Consider the following 19,315-nt stretch of genomic DNA (forward strand, 5'->3'; position numbering starts at 1 on the left):
TTTTAAACTTAGCAATGTCAAAAGGCACTCACACACACATGAAGCTAGAGAACAGTAATTAAATCACATTTTCTAGACCGAATCCCTACTGCCACCATGCAAAGCATATTAGCAAGTGTTTTATAATATAGGAAAAGTCTCCCTTTTCTTACTCTTACCTTCTGAAACACAAACAGCCCACAATATAAGCCAAATGATCTCCCCTGGAAATCTCATTCTGAGGATCTTTTATGGGTACATTTAATAGCTGACAGTGTTCACACTATGTCAAGTTCTCTTCCTCTACGAAATGCGATTAGTGCAGGAAAGCACTTGCTCAAAAGGAAATTGAAACACAACTCGGGAATTAAAGGGAGTACCAGATGCTCCGCCCCTCAGAAATTTTGCAAGGTAGAAGAAAAAAATTAACCCCAAACCCCAGCAGAGTCAGTTTGAATCTGATTCTCCCTGCATTCCCACTGAATGTTAATGCTGTGGCCTGCTTTTCATTTGTTTCATTAACCCAGGCATGGTCTCTGCTAGAATATGTTCAAGTTCTTGGAATGTGCAAAGCAGTAACTGCTGATATCCTCTGGATTTCATAAACCCTCAAAAGATAAAAGAATAGAAACTCTTGGTTGGGGGATGGGTGAGCCTGGTGGTGGGTAGTAAGGAGGGCCCCTATTGCATGGAGCACGGGTGTGGTGCATAAACAATGAATCTTGACACTGAAAAAATAAAATAATATTGAAAAAAATCATTTACAGAACTTGGAGTGAGTCAGTGTTTACACAAACAAGACCCAGACCAATGTGAGCAAACTTTGCCAAGAACGTAGTGCTGGCCTACTTTTCCCACAATCCAGGAAATTATTCCTTTTAGGGCTTCTAAAATATGTGTGTGAAGCAACAGGATCACTCTCCTTGGTCATAACTGCATTTAATAATTCAAAAATCAATAAATTTGAACACTGAGTTTTTAAACCTTTTACTGAAACATAATATGCATAAAGAGCATATAAACAAGTGGGTTGATGAATATTGAGACAGTGAAGATGGAGACGGCTCTGTATGAACCCAGCACCAAGCTCAGGACACTGAAGAACAGGAGCTATCCGGGAAGCCCCAGCTTTCGGTCCCTTTCGGTGAGCCCCTCTCAACCTCTCCCTCACCACACACAGGGAGACCATGGTCCTGATCTCTAAAATCATGGAATCCATTCGACTATTTTGTATTTTACATAAATTGAAAGATATTTATTTTTATTTGTTTTTTTTTAAAGATTTTTATTTATTTATTTGTCAGAGAGAGAGTGAGCGAGAGCGAGCACAGGCAGACAGAGTGGAAGGCAGAGTCAGAGGGAGAAGCAGGCTCCCTGAGGAGCAAGGAGCCCGATGTGGGACTCGATCCCAGGACGCTGGGATCATGACCTGAGCCGAAGGCAGCTGCTTAACCAACTGAGCCACCCAGGCGTCCCGAAAGATATTTATTTTTTTAGTGTGTAGAGCCTTTCATGAAAAATATGTTTGTTATTTAACCACACTGCTGGGTTTAATTCAGATTACTAATTCTTATTGCTATGTAATATTCAATTCTGTGAATGTACCACATTTCATTTGTGTTTCTGTTTGTGGGCATCTGAGTAGATTCTAGTTTGGAGCTGATAGAAATAGGGCTGTTGTTGTGAGGGTTTTGACAAAGACATGTCCTCATTTCTGATGAGTGCACACCTAAGGGGGGAAGGTTGGACAGAACGAAGAACATGTCTAGGTGTAACAGGTCGCATCAGAGAGGCTTCTGAAAGGATTATGCCAATTGGTGTTCCCATCAGCCATGAGCGAACTGCTCCAAATCCTCAACACACTTCATGTTTTCAATCTGTGTAATTTTAGCCATTCTGGTGAACACAGATCTGTAATTCTCTAGGGCTTTAGTTTGCATTTTCCTGAGGACAAATGAAGTTGAGCGACTTTCATGTCATGATTGGTCATTTAGAGATCCTCTTTGGTGAACTATGCATTCAAGTCTTCTGCGTATATACATACATATATTTTCTATTCAGTTATCAGTCTTCTACTTATCTCATTGTAGGAATTCTTTTTATATTCCTAGACATTCTTGGACATATTTATTATGGCTATCTTCTTCAGTCAGTGGGTTGTCATTTTGCTCAGTGTTTTTTTTTTTTTTCTTTGTCTGATAGTTTTTTTTTTTAATAATTTTTTATTTTTTATAAACATATATTTTTATCCCCAGGGGTACAGGTCTGTGAATCACCAGGTTTACACACTTCACAGCACTCACCAAAGCACATACCCTCCCCAATGTCCATAATCCCACCCCCTTCTCCCAAACCCCCTCAACCAGCAAATTCAGTTTGTTTTGTGAGATTAAGAGTCACTTATGTTTTGTCTCCCTCCCAATCCAATCTTCTTTCATTTATTCTTCTTCTACCCACTTAAGCCTCCATGTTGTATCACCACTTCCTCATATCAGGGGGATCATATGATAGTTGTCTTTCTCTGCTTGACTTATTTCGCTAAGCATGATACGCTCTAGTTCCATCCATGTTGTCGCAAATGGCAAGATTTCATTCCTTTTGATGGCTGCATAGTATTCCATTGTGTATATATACCACATCTTCTTCATCCATTCATCTGTTGATGGACATCTAGGTTCTTTCCATAGTTTGGCTATTGTGGACATTGCTGCTATAAACATTCGAGTACGCGTGCCCCTTTGGATCACTACGTTTGTATCTTTAGGGTAAATACCCAATAGTGCAATTGCTGGGTCATAGGGCAGTTCTATTTTCAACATTTTGAGGAACCTCCATGCTGTTTTCCAGAGAGGTTGCACCAGCTTGCATTCCCACCAACAGTGTAGGAGGGTTCCCCTTTCTCCGCATCCTCTCCAGCATCTGTCATTTCCTGACTTGTTGATTTTAGCCATTCTGACTGGTGTGAGGTGATACCGCATTGTGGTTTTGATTTGTATTTCCCTGATGCCGAGTGATATGGAGCACTTTTTCATGTGTCTCTTGGCCATCTGGAAGTCTTCTTTGCAGAAATGTCTGTTCATGTCCTCTGCCCATTTCTTGATTGGATTATTTGTTCTTTGGGTGTTGAGTATGCTAAGTTCTTTATAGATTCTGGACACTAGTCCTTTAGCTGATATGTCGTTTGCAAATATCTTCTCCCATTCTGTCAGTTGTCTTTTGATTTTGTTAACTGTTTCCTTTGCTGTGCAAAAGCTTTTGATCTTGATGAAATCCCAATAGTTCATTTTTGCCCTTGCTTCCCTTGCCTTTGGCGTTGTTCCTAGGAAGATGTTGCTGCGACTGAGGTCGAAGAGGTTGCTGCCTGTGTTCTCCTCAAGGATTTTGATGGATTCCTTTCACACATTGAGGTCCTTCATCCATTTTGAGTCTATTTTCGTGTGTGGTGTAAGGAAATGGTCCAATTTCATTTTTCTGCATGTGGCTGTCCAATTTTCCCAGAACCACTTATGCCCCCAACGTGGGAGCAGTCAACTATATAAACCAATTAATAACAAAATCAAAGAAACACATCAACAATAATACAATAATAGTAGGGGACTTTAACACTCCCCTCACTGAAATGGACAGATCATCCAAGCAAAAGATCAGCAAGGAAATAAAGGCCTTAAACGACACACTGGACCAGATGGACATCACAGATATATTCAGAACATTTCATCCCAAAGCAACAGAATACACATTCTTCTCTAGTGCACATGGAACATTCTCCAGAATAGATCACATCCTCGGTCCTAAATCAGGACTCAACCGGGATCAAAAGATTGGGATCATTCCCTGCATATTTTCAGACCACAATGCTCTAAAGCTAGAACTCAACCACAAAAGGAAGTTTGAAAAGAACCAAAATACATGGAGACTAAACAGCATCCTTTTAAAGAATGAATGGGTCAACCGGGAAATTAAAGAAGAATTGAAAAAAAAATCATGGAAACAAATGATAATGAAAATACAACGGTTCAAAATCTGTGGGACACAACAAAGGCAGTCCTGAGAGGAAAATATATAGCGGTACAAGCCTTTCTCAAGAAACAAGAAAGGTCTCAGGTACACAACCTAACCCTACACCTAAAGGAGCTGGAGAAAGAACAAGAAAGAAACCCTAAGCCCAGCAGGAGAAGAGAAATCATAAAGATCAGAGCAGAAATCAATGAAATAGAAACCAAAAAAACAATAGACCAAATCAATGAAAGTAAGAGCTGGTTCTTTGAAAGAATTAATAAAATTGATAAACCCCTGGCCCGACTTATCAAAAAGAAAAGAGAAAGGACCCAAATAAATAAAATCATGAATGAAAGAGGAGAGATCACAACTAACACCAAAGAAATACAAACTATTATAAGAACATACTATGAGCAACTCTACGGCAATAAATTTGACAATCTGGAAGAAATGGATGCATTCCTAGAAACATAAACTACCACAACTGAACCAGGAAGAAATAGAAAGCCTGAACAGACCCATAACCAGTAAGGAGATTAAAACAGTCATTAAAAATCTCCAAACAAACAAAAGCCCAGGGCCAGACGGCTTCCCGGGGGCATTATACCAAACATTTAAAGAAGAACTAATTCCTATTCTCCTAAAACTGTTCCAAAAAATAGAAATGGAAGGAAAACTTCCAAACTCATTTTATGAGGCCAGCATCACCTTGATCCCAAAACCAGACAGGGATACCACCAAAAAAGAGAGCTATGGACCAATATCCTTGATGAACACAGATGCGAAAATACTCAATAAAATACTAGCCAATAGGATTCAACAGTACATTAAAAAGATTATTCACCACGACCAAGTAGGATTTATTCCAGGGCTACAAGGTTGGTTCAACATCCGCAAATCAGTCAATGTGATACAACACATCAATAAAAGAAAGAACAAGAACCATATGATACTCTCAATAGTTGCTGAAAAAGCATTTGACAAAGTACAGCATCCCTTCCTGATCAAAACTCTTCAAAGTGTAGGGATAGAGGGCACATACCTCAATATCATCAAAGCCATCTATGAAAAACCCACCGCAAATATCATTCTCAATGGAGAAAAACTGAAAGCTTTTCCGCTAAGGTCAGGAACACGGCAGGGATGTCCATTATCACCACTGCTATTCAACATAGTACTAGAGGTCTTAGCCTCAGCAATCAGACAGCAAAAGGAAATTAAAGGCATCCAAATCGGCAAAGAAGAAGTTAAATTATCACTCTTCGCAGATGATATGATACTATATGTGAAAAACCCAAAAGACTCCACTCCAAAACTGCTAGAACTTATACAGGAATTCAGTAAAGTGTCAGGATATAAAATCAATGCACAGAAATCAGTTGCATTTCTCTACACCAACAGCAAGACAGAAGAAAGGGAAATTAAGGAGTCAATCCTATTTCCAATTGCACCCCAAACCATAAGATACCTAGGAATAAACCTAACCAAAGAGACACAGAATCTATACTCAGAAAACTATAAAGTACTCATGAAAGAAACTGAGGAAGACACAAAGAAATGGAAAAATGTTCCATGCTCCTGGATTGGAAGAATAAATATTGTGAAAATGTCTATGCTACCTAAAGCAATCTACACATTTAATGCAATTCCTATCAAAGTACCATCCATCTTTTTCAAAGAAATGGAACAAATAATTCTAAAATTTATATGGAACCAGAAAAGACCTCGAATAGCCAAAGGGATATTGAAAAAGAAAGCCAACGTTGGTGGCATCACAAGTCTGGACTTCAAGCTCTATTACAAAGTTGTCATCATCAAGACAGTATGGTACTGGCACAAAAACAGACCCATAGATCAATGCTCAGTGTTTTTTAATGGGTAGAATTTCTGCATTTTAAATTGAACAATTAAATGTTTTGTTTACATGATTATGCTTGACTCTTATTTTTTGAAACATATTCTTGAAGAGTCCAACTGACAAAGGTAGCCTACTTTTGAAGCTGAAAGTTTTTCAGAGGGTTCAAATCACAAAGTCATGCTGAATTCACTGCCATGTTTAAGCAAAAAAGAATTCTGGGTCATTAAGGCCCCTTGCGTGTTCATTGTTCTAGCTACAGGAGAACATTTCCTTGCAAATGTTACAGGATATAACAATTGCAATGGATAAAAAAAAGAAAATGCTTGGAGCATAAGAAGAAAAGACATTTTTTAAAATTTTAAAATAGAACAAATTTTGATTTTTTTTTTTATTGCTACTGGTTTAGCACATTTTGTGTTCTATTTAAGGATTCTTTGCCTACTCCTAGGGTACAATGATGCTTTCCTCTAAAAGCATTGTTTTCTCTCTCACATTTAAGATTGCATTTGACTTCTGTATATGGTATAATGAAGGGCAACATTGGCTCTGTTTACTGAAAATATCATCTCTTTCCTATGACAATGCTTTACTCTGACTTTCCTCATAAACCAGACAATTGGATATGTGTGAGTCCATTTCCTTATCACTTCTCTAAGCTTAGTGAATGCACGCAGCAATATCTACAAGTCCCACTCTAATTTTTAAAATAAAAAATAAAAAAATAATAAGAAAATGAAATTTCTGAGGAAGTGTCAGTTTCTGGGAACTTGGAGATTTTCTAGTTATCTTTTAAGTTGATTTCTTATAAAGACAAATACCATATGATTTCACTTATATGAGGAATTTAGGAAATGTAACACATGAACATAGGTGGAGAAAAGAGTGAGGAAAACCATAAAACAGACTTGTAACTGTAGAGAATAAACTGAGGGTGGTTAGAGGGGTGGATGGTTTAAAGGGTGATGAGTATGAAGGAGAGCACCTGTGATTAGCACTGGGTTTATTATGTAAGTGTTCTTGTTTAATTTTGTTGTGATCTGAAGATGTACTCTCAATTATTCTCTTCTTTCAAAATTTGACTAGATTAATAACCAAAATAAATACAAACTTATCAAACTCAACATCCCCCAAATGAATAATTCAATTAAAAAACATGCAGAAGGCATGAATAGATATTTTTCCAAGGAAGACATGTTGATGGCCAAGAGACAAATGAAAAGATGGTCAGCATCACTTATCATCAGAGAAATACACATCAAAACCACAATGAGATGTCATCTCACATCTGTCAGAATGGCTAAAGTCAACAACACAAGAAACAACTGGTGCTGACAAGGATTCAGAGAAAGGGGAACTCTCTTGCCCTGTTGGTGGGAATGGAAAGTGGTACAGCCACTCTGGAAAAACAGTATGGAGATTCCTCAAGATGTTAAAAATAGAGCTACCCTACCACCCAGCAATTGCACTACTGGCCCAAGATGAAGTGAAAAAAAGGGGTACCTGCACCCCGATATTCATAGCAGCAATGTCCTCAATGGCCAAACTGTGAAAGGATGTGAGATGTTCTTCAACAGATGAATGGAAACAGAAGATATGGTTCAGTGGTTCAGACATAAAATGGAATATTACTCTGCCATCAGAAAAGGTGGCTACTGGGGCACTTGGGTGGCTCAGTGGGTTAAGCCTCTGCCTTCGGCTCAGGTCATGATCTCAGGGTCCTGGGATCGAGCCTCACATCGGGCTCTCTGCTCAGCAGGGAGCCTGCTTCCTCCTCTCTCTCTGCCTGCCTCTCTGCCTACTTGTGATCTCTGTCTGTCAAATAAATAAATAAAATCTTAAAAAAAAAAAGAAAAGAAAAAAGAAAAGGTGAGTACCTACCATTCCCATCAACATGGATTGAACTGGAGAGTATTATATGAAGTGAAATAAGTCAATCAGAGAAAGACAATTGTCATATGGTTTTACTCATATATGGAACATAAAGAATAGTGCAGACTATAGGAGAAAGGAGGGAAAACGGAATGAGAAGAAATCAGAGAGGGAGACAAACCTAGAGAGATTCTTGACCTGGAAAACAAATTGATGGTTGCAGGAGGGAGGGATGAGACACCTGGGTGATAGGCATTAAGGAAATCAGGTGATCTAATGAGCGCTGGGTTAATATGCAACTAATGAGTCATTGAACACTACATCAAAAACTATCGATGTACTAAATGGTGGCTAATTGAACATAATTAAGAAAAAGATCTGTGAGCAAGCCTCTTGTTTGACCCTGCATTGACACTATTTCAACTTTCTAAGCTCTACTGATATAATGGTAACTGCTAATTAATGATTAATTTTTATCTCTGTTAAATGTATTATCTGTTTTCATTCCCTTATAAACCTTGTAGGGTAGTTCTATCATTCCCTTTTTCCACATAGGGGAAGCTGAATTTCAGAGGGAATTAAGTAGATTCCTCAAGTAGACTTGAAGCCATGCTGTCTGGAATCATATTTGAAGATTTAACACTAGGATAACCACATTCTACTCCAAGCATATACACAGGATGCTCTCTTGCCCATAGTTTCAATTACCCATGGTCACCCCTGGTCTGGAAGCAGGTGATTCTCCTTCTGACGTGTCATCAGAAGGTCAGAAGTAGCCTAATGTTAGATCACAATGCCTGCATCATTCACCACACTTCATCTCATCATCTCACATCATCACAAGAAGAATGGTGAGTACAGTGCTAGAAGATGTAGAGAGAGGTAGACCACATTCACATAATTTTTGTCACAGTATAGTGTAATAATTATTCTATTTCATGGTTTGTTATTGTTGTTAATCTCTTATTATACCTAAATTGTAAACTAAACTTTATCATACTGATATATGTATGTATGTGTAGGAAAAAACATCAAATATATATAGGGTGCAATATTGTTGGGGAACTAACTGCAAGCTGACACAGTCCTTCAGTCAAGAGAGTCTTGCCAAGGGCTAGCTCCCACAATCCCTGCAGTTCCCTCATTACTTGATTTGGCTCACTCACAGGATCAGTCTGGGTCACGCTGACACAGTCCTTGAGTGCCTCTGTAAATATGCTTGAGAAAACTCTCTTGTTTTGAAGCAAGGCAGTCACGTGGGACTTGTGGTCCTCCGACCTCAAGCTCCTTAATGACAATTCTTTTTATTAAATTATAAAATAAAGTTTCTTATGCAGGTTGGGGCTTCACTGGGTCATCTGCCCATGGAGACCTCCTGATCCCAGCTTTCTGTCTCTTGTTTTTCTTAATTCCCCACCGTTCTCTCTCAGTCTTCCCTGGGACTTCTTGCACTGGTCCGCGACACAATACTATCTGTAATTTCAGGCATCCACTGGGAATCTTGAATGTATCCCTACAGATAAATGGGGGCTACCCTATTCCCAAACTCTGTTACTAGTTTTTGCTCTGGATTAAGAAAACTCTTTTTTTTTTTTTTTTAAAGATTTCATTTGTTTATTTGACAGAGAGAGATCAAAAGTAGGCAGAGAGGCAGGCAGAGAGGGAGAGGGAAGCAGGCTCCCTTCTGAACAGAGAGCCCGATGCGGGATTCGATCCCAGGACCCCAAGATCATGACCTGAGCTAAAGGCAGAGGCCTTAACCCACTGAGCCACCCAGGCACCCCTGGACTGGGGAAACTCTTACAATTAATCTTTTCCTTTTTTTTTTCTTTTCTCTAATGAAGACTTATAAGAACACAATGTAAGATTTTGTGTAATGATACTAAGATGTATTTGATAGAATATAGTTTCTTTTTGTCAGTTGTCTTTCCAGAAATATCCATTAAATTATGTACTGCAAGTGAGTATTTCTTGGGAAAATAAAATAAGTCTTGCCTATGATGTGTAGTTAGTTGAAAATATATGGTTAATAGCCCAGGTAATATAGACAGTTAAGTCAGCTTATATGTCATCATTTAAATGAAATTCAAACATAAAATGATACCTGAGAACGTCTGTTTGGTTCAGTTTTGACATGAATTTAAAAATCAAAGGGAATGAAACGTATGTAAAAATCAGGCTGCATACATGACCAAGTTTTAGTAGATTAGAGATGTAAGATTCTATTTATATCCTAAAATTGTGAATGCTGCCAGTTCCACTGCTTAAGTTTATATTCGGCTAAGAAATCTGGTTAATTAGTAATTAAACATCATGTTATAGTATTTCTAATGTCACTAGCAAGTCAACAAAAATACAATTGATTATAAAACAGATTTTTAAAAAGTATTCTGGGAGAATAAAGTTCCATTCACAAAGTATTTCTCCAAAGATAATTTGTAGTAATCATCTCCCCAATTTAATCTGTAGAAATACCGTAATTTAAAAACCAACCCATAGCACAGTTTCAATAAACAAAAAGATGGAACATACTTTCAATTCCTTGGGCTCCTCCTTAATGGTATTCCAGCTTTTATTTTTCTCTGTAAAGAAATGATTAGAAATAAATTGAAATGATCATAAATAAATCTGAAGGCCAAGACTACAAAGATCCCTTTAGATTGTATATAAAACTCAATTTTTTAAATTATTCACAGATTAAAATTGTCATTTCCTGAAGATTGTAACTCTGGGGACTTATATACGAAAAACAGTTGAACTGTTGAATAAAATAGTCAACCATCCTTGTCTCATTTGTTATCTTTAGTCCTATTATCTTTAGTTGTTGTGTAAACTGAGGCTTACTGCAATGTTCTGTTTCATGTGCCCTGAGGAAGAATGTTCTGATACTGACATCTTGAAATGGTTACAGCATTTACTTTTAAAAAAACATTAAAAGTGGGGGAAACTGGCTAAACCCAGACAGCCTTATGATATGATTTGTTGGAGGGGAGGTGGACAGGGGATTGGGTTAATTGGGTGATGGGCATTAAGGAAGACGCTTGCTGTGATGAGCCCTTGGTGTTTTAAGTAAGTGATGAATCACTGGGTTTTATTCCTAAAACCAATATTACAGTATTAGCTAGATAACTTGAATTTAAATAAAAACATTGAGGGGCTCCTGGGTGGCTCAGTAGGTTAAGCCTCTGCCTTCATTCAGGTCATGATCTCAGCATCCTGGGATCGAGACCCACATTGGTCTCTCTGCTCAGCGGGGAGCCTGCTTCCCACCCCCCCTTCTCTGCCTGCCTCTCTGCCTACTTGTGCTTTCTCTCTCTCTCTGTGTCAAATAAATAAATAAATAAATAAAACCTTTTAAAAATAAGTAAATAAATAAATAAAAACATTAAATAAAAGGTTATGAAAACAATAACTTTCTTTTGCTCCTAGAAACAATGGTCAAAGTTAGTTGAGGTTAACCCTTAATGGGAAAAAATGGCTGCTGCTTGTTTGGATATAATCTCCCTACCAGCAGTAACCATCTGATGGCAAACACAGTGTAGGATTCAGGGTTAGTGGACCCAAATTGAAGTATTCTTTTATTCCTTATGTTATTTTAGGATTGAACTATATATTGACCTGAGTAACAAGAAATGAAATGGTATCCTGATCTTTGCTCATAGAACTTGCTGTAAAGAGAAGCAGAATCAGATTATGCAGCAGGGAAAAGAAAAGAAAGAAAAAAAAAGATACGTCTTACTTCATTATGAACTTAACTGTGAAAATCGATTATGTATTATTGGCTAAAATAAATTTAGGATGGAAATTTCTAACGTGAGAGTAAACTTGTAAAATTACAGATGCTATAAATTTTTATGTTAAAATCATTTCAAATTGTTGTTCAAGAATGTCATCCTAATTCCCAGCCCCCCAATAGCACATTAAAACATGTTGTTAAGGATTTTGCTAACCTTGCAAAATTGTTTAATATACAAATTATAAATAATTATTATAAGTGAAAAGTATAATTTAATTTTGTTTTGATGACTTCAAAAATTTTGAAATGATGGTTTTTGAGTATGAAATTAATTTCTTCACCACTCACGTACATCCCAGCTACTCATAATTTTGGTTTCTGTCTCTCATCTGAAACAGTCCTCTTGCTCCCAGTGAGCTTCAGTGCTCCCAGTGAGCTTCCTAATCTTATTTAGTCCTTTTCAGTGTATTGTTTCTGTAGGGCTACTACAACAGATTACCACAAACTGGGGGTTTAGAACAGAAATTTGTTTCCTCATAATTCTAGAGGTCAGAAGTCTGAAGTGAAGGTGTTGGCAGGGCATCACCATTTCCAGAGATACTAGAGAGTAGCTTTCTATACCCTTCCAGTTTCTGATGGTTGTTGTCATCCTTGTAGTTCCTTGTTTTGCAGTGGCATCACTCCAGTCTCTGCCTCCATTGTCATGTGGCCATCCTCCGCATATGTGGTCTCCATGTTTTTGTGTCTATATCTCCTCCTTTCTTTTAAAAGAACATCAATCACTGATTATGGACCCTAATCTACTATGACCTAATGTTACCTCGATTATATGTGCAAAGATCCTATTTCCAAATAAAGTCACATTCAAAGTTATGGGAGGTAGGACTTGAACATACTATTTTGGGGGACATAATTTAACCAACAATACTCAATCTTATTAAAATTCCCCATAACCTCTTTGATGTTTTTGTCACTATTTTTTTCTTTGAAACTCCCTCTTCTTATCTTTCATGATACTGAATTTTTTTTGTTCTTAATCTTTAATTTGTTCAGTTTTGTCTTCTTGATTGTCTCATTTTCTGGTTGGTGTTTCCATGTGGCATTCCTATATCATTGTCTTTAGTTCTTTCTTTCCCATAGTCTCAATCTCCATGCATTTAATAAGGACATACTGATAACTACATGTACTTATGTTAGCTGGATGATGACCATGAACACAAAAATAATCATAGTTTTGGGAACTTACGGTAAGACAGAGGGACACAAGTAAACATACCAATAAGTGTAACACTGATTAGAAAAGGAACATAAATCATATAATTAGAAGGCTTCAAAATAGAGGAGATACTCCAACTGAATTTTGGAAAAAAAAATGAGTGCTCAACAGGCTAATTTTCATGAACTTCTACTCCATTTTCTTTTCTTGGTGGAAAGATTTTAATTATGAAGTACATTTTAAAAATCGATATAAGAATATCCATATTGTCAGTTCTCTTTGTGCTAACATTTAATAGACTTTCTTTAGAATAATTTCCAACTTAAAGAAATGTTGCGAATATAGTGCACAGAATCCCTGGATAACTGTATTCAGCTTCCCCTGTGGTTAACGTTTTGCATTACTATGGTACATTTTTCATGACTAATGAAACAAGAGCGATACACTGTAATTAACTAAGCTCCATGCTTTACTCCAATTTTCTTAGTTTTTTATCTAACATCCCTTTTCTTTACCAAAATCCCACCAATAGTATCACATCACGTTACATTTAGTCATTATGTCTTCTTTGTTTCCCTGACAATTTGTTCAGCTATTTTGAACTGTCCCTCCGTTGGAGCTTTTCTGAAGTTCTTCTTCATTTTATTGAGGTTATGTGTTTTTGGAGGAGGATCACAGAATGAAAGTGTTGTTCTCATTACTTCTTATCAAAGTTGCATATTAGCAACATGACATCATTGATGATGTTATCCTGAATTACCTAGATGAAGTGGTGTTGGTGCACCATCAGGAGGTGGCAATACCTAGTGATCATTACTACACATACCCTACCCAATGTCCATCACCCAGTTACTATAAACCTCCACCCTAACCCCTCCAGCAACTCTCAGTTTGTTTTACATGATTAAGAGTCTCTTAGGTTTTTTCATCTTGTTTCATTTTTTCCTCTCTTCAACTATGATCCTCTGCCTTCTTCCATAAATTCCACATAGCAGCAAGATCCCGTGATAAATCTTTCTCTGACTGACTTGTTTCATGTATCATAGTCCGCATCATTGCAAATTGCAAGTCTTCATTTTTAATGGCTGTATAATATTACATTGTACATACATACCACTTCTTTATCCATTCATCTGTTGATGGACATCTAAGGTCTTTCCATAGTTTGGCTACTGTGGACATTGCTGATATAAACATTGGGGTGCATGTGCCCCTTCAGACCACTATGTTTATATCCTTTGGATAAGTACCTAGTAGTGCGATTGTTGGGCCATACAGTAGTTTTATTTTTAACTTTTTGAGGAAATTCCATATTGTTGTCCAGAGTTGCTGCACCAGCTGGCATTCCCACCAACTATTTAGGAGGGTTCCTTTTTCTCCACATCCTTAACAACGTCAGTTGTTTCCTGATTTGTTTCCCATTCTGACTGGTGTGAGGTGGTATCTCATTGTGATTTTGAATTGTATTTCCCTGATGCTGACTGATGGTGAGCACTTTTTAATGTGTCTGTTGGCCATTTGGATATCTCCCTTGGAGAAATGTCTGTTCATGTCTTCTGCCTATTTCTTGACTGGATCATTTGTTCTTTGGGTGTTGTGTTTGAAAAGGTCTTTATAGATTTTGGATACAAGCCCTTTATCTGATATGTAATTTGCAAATATACTCTCCCATTCTGTCAGTTATCTTTGGTTTTGTTGGCTCTTTCCTTTGCTGTGTAAAAGCTTTTTATCTTGATGCAGTTCCAATAGTTAATTTTTGCCTTTGTTTTCCTTACCTGTAGAGACATGTCTAAGAAGTTGCTGTGGCCAAGGTTGAAGAGGTTGAAGAGGTTGCTGCCCGTGTTCTTGAGAATTTTGATGGATTCCTGTCTCACATTAAGTCTTTCATCCATTTTTGTCTACTTTTGTGTGTGGTGTAAGGAAATGGTCCAGTTTCATTCTTCTGCATGTGGCTGCCCAATTTTCCCAACACCATTTGCTGGAGAAACTGTCTTTTTCTTCCACTGGATATTCTTTCCTGCTTTGTGGAAGATTAGCTGACCATAGGGTTGAAGGTCCTTATCTATATGAATCTTCAGTTACTTCTCTTATATTCATGCATTGTTAATTCATGTAATTAAAAAAATTACATTTTCTAATTTTTTTAGAAAAAATTGCTGCATTGGCGCAGGTTGATAGAACAACACTGATAAAAGCTGAGTAGACATATTCTTTGTTTTTTTCTCTGATGATAAAGAGACTGATATGAGTATGTTTTCATTAAGAATGTTTGCTCCTCTTTTACATTAAAGAATGTTTCATATTATTTCTTGTTTTTTTATGATTTTTCTACCCTTAACCATTTCTACCATTAATGGGTGTTAAATTTTAACACTGTTTTCTTCACTTATTCAGTTAATTACACAGTTTCCTCCTCTTAATCTGCTATATATTTATAAATTCTAAAAAATCTATAATATCAACATAACCTTATATTACTGGAATATATTCAAATTACTCATCCTGTACTAATTCTGATTTATTGCTGAGCTGGGTTCTTTTTTTCCATCTGTTTTCCTTAAGGAAGATAATCAACTGGAATTTCACCCCCATGAAGCTGAAACACACACACACACACACACACACACACACACACACAGAGTCAGTCAATGCTGGTGACTGGTCTGACTTTGAATTCACAGCCACAACTTTAACTGAGTCCTTAATGCTGCCCTAAAATCATACATTGCCAGGTACATGTGTATTTCCATATTTTTAGACAACTATTTCAAAGTTCCACTTTCTCTTTCAAATGTCCAATTCCTTCTGCCTTATCTTTAATCTGAGCTAGGGCCCATACTTCTATTTCTTTGAAAAGAACTGAAGCAACAAACAAAAATATCCACATTCCCACCATTGCATCTATCTTATGCAGCCATTAGCACCCTTATTTCCTGCTCTCTTCCTTCTCACCTTTGACTATAAACTGCCTCTGCACCTACCTAGACCCAGTCCTTCTCTTTGTGGAGTCAATTCCATCTGGTCTTTCCATTAAAAGCATCACTTTTATTTGACAATGTTCTATGGCGTCCACCAATCCTGGACTTTCAGAGAAATTGCTGAGAATTCTATTCAGGCTTAAGAGGAGGCAGGACAGACATGGAGTTGGCTAACTCAGCACCTAGCAAGACTTTGGAACTGCCTGATGCAGGCCCCAGGGAGAATGGAAAAGAGTAGAAGAGTTTGTTAGCCTCTAAATTCCCCAAAGCAAACAAGTCATTTGAAAAAGAACTGGATTTGTACAAAAAGAAAAACCCCAGCTTTTAGATGGCTGATAGCAGAGATGAGTCCAGGTCCTTTGGGATCTGGAGAAAAACTGTAGAAAGGTAAATGCTCTATGACTGAAGGCCAAGAAAATGATGAAATAAGAGACAAGTGGATCCATAGCAGCCTAGCATTAGGTTGGTGCCAAAGCCTGGACTGCCCCTCAAAGAATTAAAGAAGGAATAAGTGGGATAAGAACCAGTTATAGGACTGGATCCCCTACTTTTCTCCCAGGGAAGATTCCAAACATTCTTGAATTTATAGATGCCAGATTTCCTGTTTTGTCAGCCTGTATAGTTGATTAAGTAAATAAGAAAAACACATTTTATTTTTACCTTCACTTCTTACTCTGAATTTTTTTTATATCTGTAGATCCTATCTTCTGATCTATATTATTTTTCTCCTTCTGATATTCGAATTACACATATTTGACACCTTTCAAAATTTTCCTGTATTTCCCAGAGGTTCTTTTCTACTTAACTGTTAATATGATTTTCTCTTTGAATATTAGTTTGGAAATTTTCTGTTGACCTATTTCCCACTCACTGGTTCTTTCCTTGGCCATGTTCAGTCTAGTGAAGAGAACACCAAAGGCATTTTTTTTCATTTCAGTTACTATGTTTCTGATTTCTAATGTTTCCTTTAGATTCTTTCTCAGAATCTTTATCCCTTAATTCCCATATGTTTTTGCATGTTGCCTATTTTTTCCCATTGAAGCTCTTAACATTTAACATTAAAAAAAAAATGTTTGGCAGCCTCCCAATCTCTGACCTGGAGGAGCTGAGAGCTGAGGACCCCACTCCTCACTGTACCCTCTGAGAAAAGCAGTCAATCCCTTCTGTCTCCCAGAAGAGACAGAAGGTGTCCAGCTTCTATGTCCAGCTGTGCTCTGAGCTCACCCAGCCAGAATGTGTGTCTCCCCAGATCTGCTGTGTGCTGTAGATCATGGTTGAGGGCAACCCCAGTTTATGGCATCCCTGAGCTGAGACTCCACTCCTCAGCTCATTCTTTGTGACAGGTTTTCTTGCTCCAATACCTAGATATCTGCAGCACTCAGGTACTTGTGGTCTTTCTGTGACCCTGAGGGTCCTGAGGCCACACTGTCCCAGTGAGGGTTTCATCCCTCTGCTAAGCCACTGAAACATTATCCCTCATGGAAGCAGATTTCTACAAGCTCTGATTTTTTGCACCCTGCTCTCTCTTGCTGGCAGCTGGCTGATGGAGGCTCCCTCTCCCCACTACCTTCCTGTAAATCACCTCAGATTAATTTCTCCACTGGTGTACCTTCCAGGAAGTGCTCATTTTTATGTTCCTAGAGTTGCTGCTATTCTTTTCTTCCATCTCGAATTAAGTTTGCAGGTGTTCAGAATGGTTTTATAACAATCTAGCTGAATTTCTGGGACCAGACAAAATTTAGGTCTCTTACTCCTCTGCCACCTTGGATCTCTTACTTTACGGCCTTTAATGTTGTGTATATAAACAATATTTACTAAAATATGTTTTGTCTTGTCCCTGAGGAATAGGTAGAAAATTAACTGAGGCGTCTATAGTACATACGTGTAAATTGATTTTAAACATAGTTCTTCATTTATATTCATAATATTTAGGGAAATTAATTCTCTTACTTTATAGCTTTAAATAATTATTTCCTTTTATAATACGGATTAAAATATTTTTTCCTATAATTAATAATCTCAATTACTTAATTATATGTACTAATGTGTTAGGAAATAGTATAGGTAAAAGCATGAACTGCTACATTAGTTCAATTTTATTTCTTCCTAGAACTCAATTAGAATTATCAGAAAGGGGGAGGAGTCAAGATGGCGGAGAAGTAGCAGGCTGAGACTACTTCAGCTAGCAAGAGATCCACTAGATAGCTTATCTAAAGATTGCAAACACCTACAAATCCAAAGGCAGATTGAAGAGAATAAGAACAGCAATTCTAGAAACAGAAAATCAACCGCTTTCGGAAAGGTAGGACTGGTGGAGAAGTGAATCCAAGGTGATAGGAAGAGGGGCTGGGGCAGGGAGGGGCTGGCTCCTGGTAAGCGGCGGAGCAACGGAGCACAAAATCAGGACTTTTAAGTCTGTTCCACTGAAGGACATTGCTCCAAAGGCTAAACCGGAGTGAAGCCCACGCAGGGTCAGCATGGCCTCAGGTCCCGCAGGGTCACAGAAGGATCGGGGGTGTCTGAGTGTCGCAGAGCTTGTGGGTATTGGAACTGGGAAACTGGCTACAGAGACAGAACCGACAGTGAGCTCAGAGCTCGGGGTTACCTTGAACCGGTCGCAGGCTTGGTGAGCTCAGAGTGCGGCCAGAGGCCATGGAGACCAGAGTAATTAGGTGCTATTCTCTGAGGGTGCACTGAGGAGTGGGGCCCGGGCTTTTGGCTCCTCTGGCCCAGAGACTAGGAGGCCGCCATTTTCATTCCCGCCCTCTGGAACTCTACTGAAAGTGCTCAGGGAACAAAAGCTTCTGAAAGCAAACCCGAGCGGATTACTCAGCCCGGCCCCTGGTAAGGGTGGTGCAATTCCGCCTGGGGCAAAGACACTTGAGAATCACTACACCAGGCCCCTCCCCCAGAAGATCAACAAGAAATCCAGCCAGGACCAAGTTCACCTACCAAGAAGTGCAGTTTCAATACCAAGGAGAGCAGCGGAATTCCAGAGGAGGAGAAAGCAAAGCATGGATCTCATGGCTTTCTCCCCGTGATTCTTTAGTCTTGCAGTTAATTTAATTTTTTTTCTTTTTCAGTTTTTTTTCTCTTCTTCTGCTAAATTTTTTTTTAACTTTTACCCTTTTATTTTTTAACATTTTTTAACTAGTTTATCTAATATATATATATATATATATTTTTTTTTTTTTCCTTCTGAACCTCTTTTTATTCCCTTTCTCCCCCCTCACCATTTGGGATCTCTTCTGATTTGGTTAAAGCATATTTTCCTGGGGTCTTTGCCACCCTCTTAGTGTTTTACTTGCTCCTTCATATACTCTTATCTGGACAAAATGACAAGATGGAAAAACTCATCACAAAAAAAAAAAAAAAAAAAAAAGAATAAGAGGCAGTACCGTAGCCTAGGGACCTAATCAATACAGACATTGGTAATATGTCAAGGTTCTAGCTGGGCTCGAAAAAGGCATGAAGATATTAGAGAAACCCTCTTGGGAGATATAAAAGCCCTTTCTGGAAAAATAAAAAAAATAAATTCTAACCAAGTTGAAATAAAAAAAAAGCTATTAATGAGGTGCAGTCAAAAATGGAGGCTCTCACTGCTGGGATGAATGAGGCAGAAGAAAGAATTAGTGATATAGAAGACAAAATGACAGAGAATAAAGAAGCTGAGCAAAAGA

The 19,315-nt window shown here is 38.0% G+C and overlaps 1 protein-coding gene and 1 long non-coding RNA gene across 8 annotated transcripts in view; one reads left to right on the plus strand and one right to left on the minus strand.

Annotated features, from left to right (window-relative positions):
* LOC131814432 (complement factor H-like) overlaps positions 1-325 on the minus strand; it is a 35,648-nt gene extending 35,323 nt beyond the window's left edge. For 5 of the 7 annotated variants that reach the window (XM_059145358.1, XM_059145357.1, XM_059145362.1 and 2 more), the window contains exon 1: positions 159-323. In XM_059145358.1, coding sequence (XP_059001341.1) covers positions 159-216 — 58 coding nt within the window. In that variant the 5' untranslated portion in view covers positions 217-323. Of the gene's footprint in view, positions 1-158 lie in introns of all 7 variants that reach the window. The other 2 variants (XM_059145361.1, XM_059145360.1) reach the window with 1 other exon arrangement.
* Positions 1-19,315, plus strand: part of LOC131814438 (uncharacterized) — a 225,072-nt gene that overhangs the window by 62,418 nt on the left and 143,339 nt on the right. The gene's annotated exons all lie outside the window — the stretch shown is intronic.

The sequence above is a fragment of the Mustela lutreola genome, chromosome 14, assembly GCF_030435805.1.
Source record: "Mustela lutreola isolate mMusLut2 chromosome 14, mMusLut2.pri, whole genome shotgun sequence".
NCBI classification, from domain to species: domain Eukaryota; kingdom Metazoa; phylum Chordata; class Mammalia; order Carnivora; family Mustelidae; genus Mustela; species Mustela lutreola.